Source organism: Sinocyclocheilus anshuiensis, unplaced genomic scaffold (assembly GCF_001515605.1).
Source record: "Sinocyclocheilus anshuiensis isolate Anshui unplaced genomic scaffold, SAMN03320099.WGS_v1.1 scaffold227, whole genome shotgun sequence".
In the NCBI taxonomy this organism is placed as follows: Eukaryota; Metazoa; Chordata; class Actinopteri; order Cypriniformes; family Cyprinidae; genus Sinocyclocheilus; species Sinocyclocheilus anshuiensis.
This window is the reverse complement of record NW_015549590.1, coordinates 1,318,982-1,322,531: the sequence shown is the minus strand read 5'-3', so window position 1 is coordinate 1,322,531 and position 3,550 is coordinate 1,318,982. Positions and strand designations below refer to the sequence as shown.

At 36.2% G+C, this 3,550-nt stretch overlaps 1 protein-coding gene across 2 annotated transcripts in view; it reads left to right on the top strand.

The window, feature by feature from the left end:
• The window catches only part of il2rgb (interleukin 2 receptor, gamma b), a 7,946-nt gene that overhangs the window by 3,637 nt on the left and 759 nt on the right, over positions 1 to 3,550 (top strand). For both annotated transcript variants that reach the window (XM_016446505.1, XM_016446506.1), the window contains 3 exons: positions 2,186 to 2,325; positions 2,407 to 2,554; positions 2,651 to 2,744. In XM_016446505.1, coding sequence (XP_016301991.1) covers positions 2,186 to 2,325; positions 2,407 to 2,554; positions 2,651 to 2,744 — 382 coding nt within the window. The remainder of the gene's footprint in view (positions 1 to 2,185; positions 2,326 to 2,406; positions 2,555 to 2,650; positions 2,745 to 3,550) is intronic.

Below are 3,550 nucleotides of genomic sequence, written 5' to 3'. Positions count from 1 at the left end.
ACTTTTACTTTTACTCCACTACATTTCCTAATTAAAATGTATACTTTTACTCCGATACATTTCCCTGAAGCATATTCGTTACTTACTACAAAATAAAGTCAGAAGAACACGCAGGGCTGGATTTACCTCTTTTCGTGACATAGGCAAAACAAATTTTTGGGCCCCCCTTCCCTATTAATATAATAGGCCTAATATTACCACCCAAGCAAACAAAACTATTTCTTAATCAGTGGAAACCGTTACAGTGCTTTCTATCGCAATAAGCGCTTGCGTTCAGTCAGCAGTCTAACGCAGTTATTAGAGAGAGAGAGCGCGAAAGAGAGAGGGAGAGATTAAGTGCATGTGAATACTTGCTCTGTGCGTCTCTCAGCAGTGTGCAGCAGCAGCGTCTAGCGAATCTTTAAGTTGAACTGCTTCAAGAACCTCGCTACTGAGAAATGTCATGTAGCTTTTCAGCTGCGAAACTCTTTTTTTTTATAAATTCGCGGGGCAGCCCCAGCACGCTGACGTCTCCGCGTGTGTGCGCGAGTCTATGTGTGTGCGTGAGTGAGAGAGAACGGGAGAAAGAAAGCGTGATTTCCGTACATAAAAAAGGTTGAAGACATGGAAATAGTTTGTCATTTTTACCCTATTGTTTGTTATATTTATTTGCTCAATGTCTTCTGGGGTTTTGGTTCTTTTACTGTTGTAGATATCCCATAGTATATCATTTCTACTATATATCTCTTCATTGTGTTTGGTCCCCCCCTGGACGAGCAAGCATAGGCACGTGCCTAGAATGCCTATGCGTAAATCTGGTCCTGGGCGTGGTTGACTCATAACTTTTATAAAGAATATCTCTTTGTATTTGAGACTTTAGTCTTTGCAACTTTACATATCGTTTTTATGTACCAAGAGCTTGTAACACTCCAAAGAGAAAGGAAAATTTTAAATCGCATCATATGACCCCTTTAAGCTGCACAACTGTTATCAACATCTATAATAATAATTAATGTTTCTTGAGCAGAAAATCAGCGTATTAGAATGATTACTGAAGGATCATGTGACACTGAAGATTTTGCATCACAGAAATAAATTACATTTTAAAATATATTAAAATAGAGAACGGTTCTTTTAAATGTAGTATTTCATAATAAAATTGTTTTCCTGTGTTTCCGATCAAATAAATGAAGCCCTGGTGTGCATGAGAGACTTCTTTTAAAGACTTTACCAAACTCTTACCAAACATAAACTTTTGAATAGTAGTGTAGTTTAATAATTTACATAATTTCTTCACCCTTCCAGTTGAATCTTTCATTTTATTATTTTAGTTCTCCCTTTATGTTTTTGATTATCGGTTAGTCATAGCACTCTTTTGCCATATATTTTTCATATGACCAACAGGCCATTATTCCAGCGAACAGATTTCAGCTGTGCTACAATAGTTCTATATGTCTTCTATCACTCCACAGTCTCTTTCTTCTTGCATAATGAAATAATTTAAACTCAAATCAATATTTGTAACACTTAATTATTTATTTGGTAAATAACCATGTAATAATTGAGTACATTATGTTCCTCATCACCCTATTACGATTTTTGTTATAATGATTCTAACTGATGATCCATTGTCCCATATTGTATTAGATACAGGTGCATCTCAATAAATTAGAATGTCGTGGAAAAGTTCATTTATTTCAGTAATTCAACTCAACTCAAATAACTCGTGTATTAAATAAATTCAGTGCACACAGACTGAAGTAGTTTAAGTCTTTGGTTCTTTTAATTGTGGTGATTTTGGCTCACATTTAACAAAAACCCACCAATTCACTATCTCAACAAATTAGAATACTTCATAAGACCAATAAAAAAAAATTTTTTAGTGAATTGTTGGCCTTCTGGAAAGTATGTTCATTTACTGTACATGTACTCAATACTTGGTAGGGTGAATTGGTGGGTTTTTGTTAAATGTGAGCCAAAATCATCACAATTAAAAGAACCAAAGACTTAAACTACTTCAGTCTGTGTGCATTGAATTTATTTAATACACAGGTTTCACAATTTGAGTTGAATTACTGAAATAAATGAACTTTTCCACGACATTCTAATTTATTGAGATGCACCTGTATATTAATAAGTCTGTTGATGATTAATTCCTTCTAAACCAGTGGCTCATTTGTTTGTGTTTGTACATATATTTGTTTAGTGCAGCTAAACCCACCCTATAACCTCTCAGTGGTGTGGAATAAGCAGGACGGCACACTTTCACTGCAGTGGAACAGCAGTTACCCCCTCCCAAAAAACTGTGTAGTCTATATGGTGCGCAACCAGAAAGACACAAGACAGGTGAGACCAGAGATATCATAATATGATCGTTTTGCATTCAAACTGCCAACTGTCTCATCTTCATCTTTCTTTTGCTCCCAGTCCTCAAACGTGACAGGAACATCATACAGTCTGTCTCAGGTCTCACAGAACAAGCCCTATGTTTTCCAAGTGCGGAGCACTGTTGCTGATGTCTGCAGTGCTTCAGATCTCTGGAGTGACTGGAGTGACCCGGTGGAGTCGGGCACCGGTGAGATATTACTATCACATAGTGAGGGACATGGATGGATTTGCTCTCATTTGTCTTCTTACAGTTTTTTCCCCATCATGTTTCTGTGTTATGTAGGGAACAGCAGACAAGGCAGGTGGCAGGGGCTTTATGTTGTTCTGTCAGTCCTTCTGCTGTTTCTGCTGGGTTTGATGTTGTGCTATTGTGAGAGGTGAGAGATGTTTAAAAGACTTAAACATAAGAGTTTTTCATTAAGACTTGTTTTATTTATATATTACAGATGTTATTTAAAGATTATTTTATTGCAATAATATAATGTAATCAGGGTTTCTGCAGGTCTTAAAAAGACGCCCTTCCACAATTGGAGCTCTTAAATATGAGAAGAAAGTCATGGCATTAAATGTTGCATTCACTACAAAAATGAATATTTTTCTCTGTATTTTTGTCTTGTTTTTTTTTTAGTTTAAATATCTAAACATCCTTAAATCAAGATACATTTATTTGAGATACAAAATGAAGGTATGAAGTTGTGTTTTCTGAGAAAATGAACAAAACCTTCTTGTTATTTTGCTTCTCAAGTAAATGTATCTTAAAAAATGTACAGTAAAACGAATTATGTGTGGCAGTCAGTCACCGCACCGGTGTGGATATTCACTGTACTTCGCAATCACAGATTCTAGCCTACGTATTGGAATATATGACCCAAATAAGTATTTTCACCGGATATTGTCATCTGAACAAGTAAGTAACAAGTAACAGCGTATTGATGCTGCACACTGGTGGTTGTTGAGGAGATTCCCCCCTTCTATGTAAAGCGCTTTGAGTGCTGGAATTGACGTAATGACGCAGCAGCATGCTCGAATTTCCCGCGAAAACCTACCAGTACTACTCAAATTAGAAAACATTACTATAAGCTAACCGTTGTGAATCAGGCTAAAATAAGGCGATAGTTTTGAACACTGGCTGGTTATGTACTTGCTCAAATATTGATTTCGGATCATTTTTAACCAAAAAAAG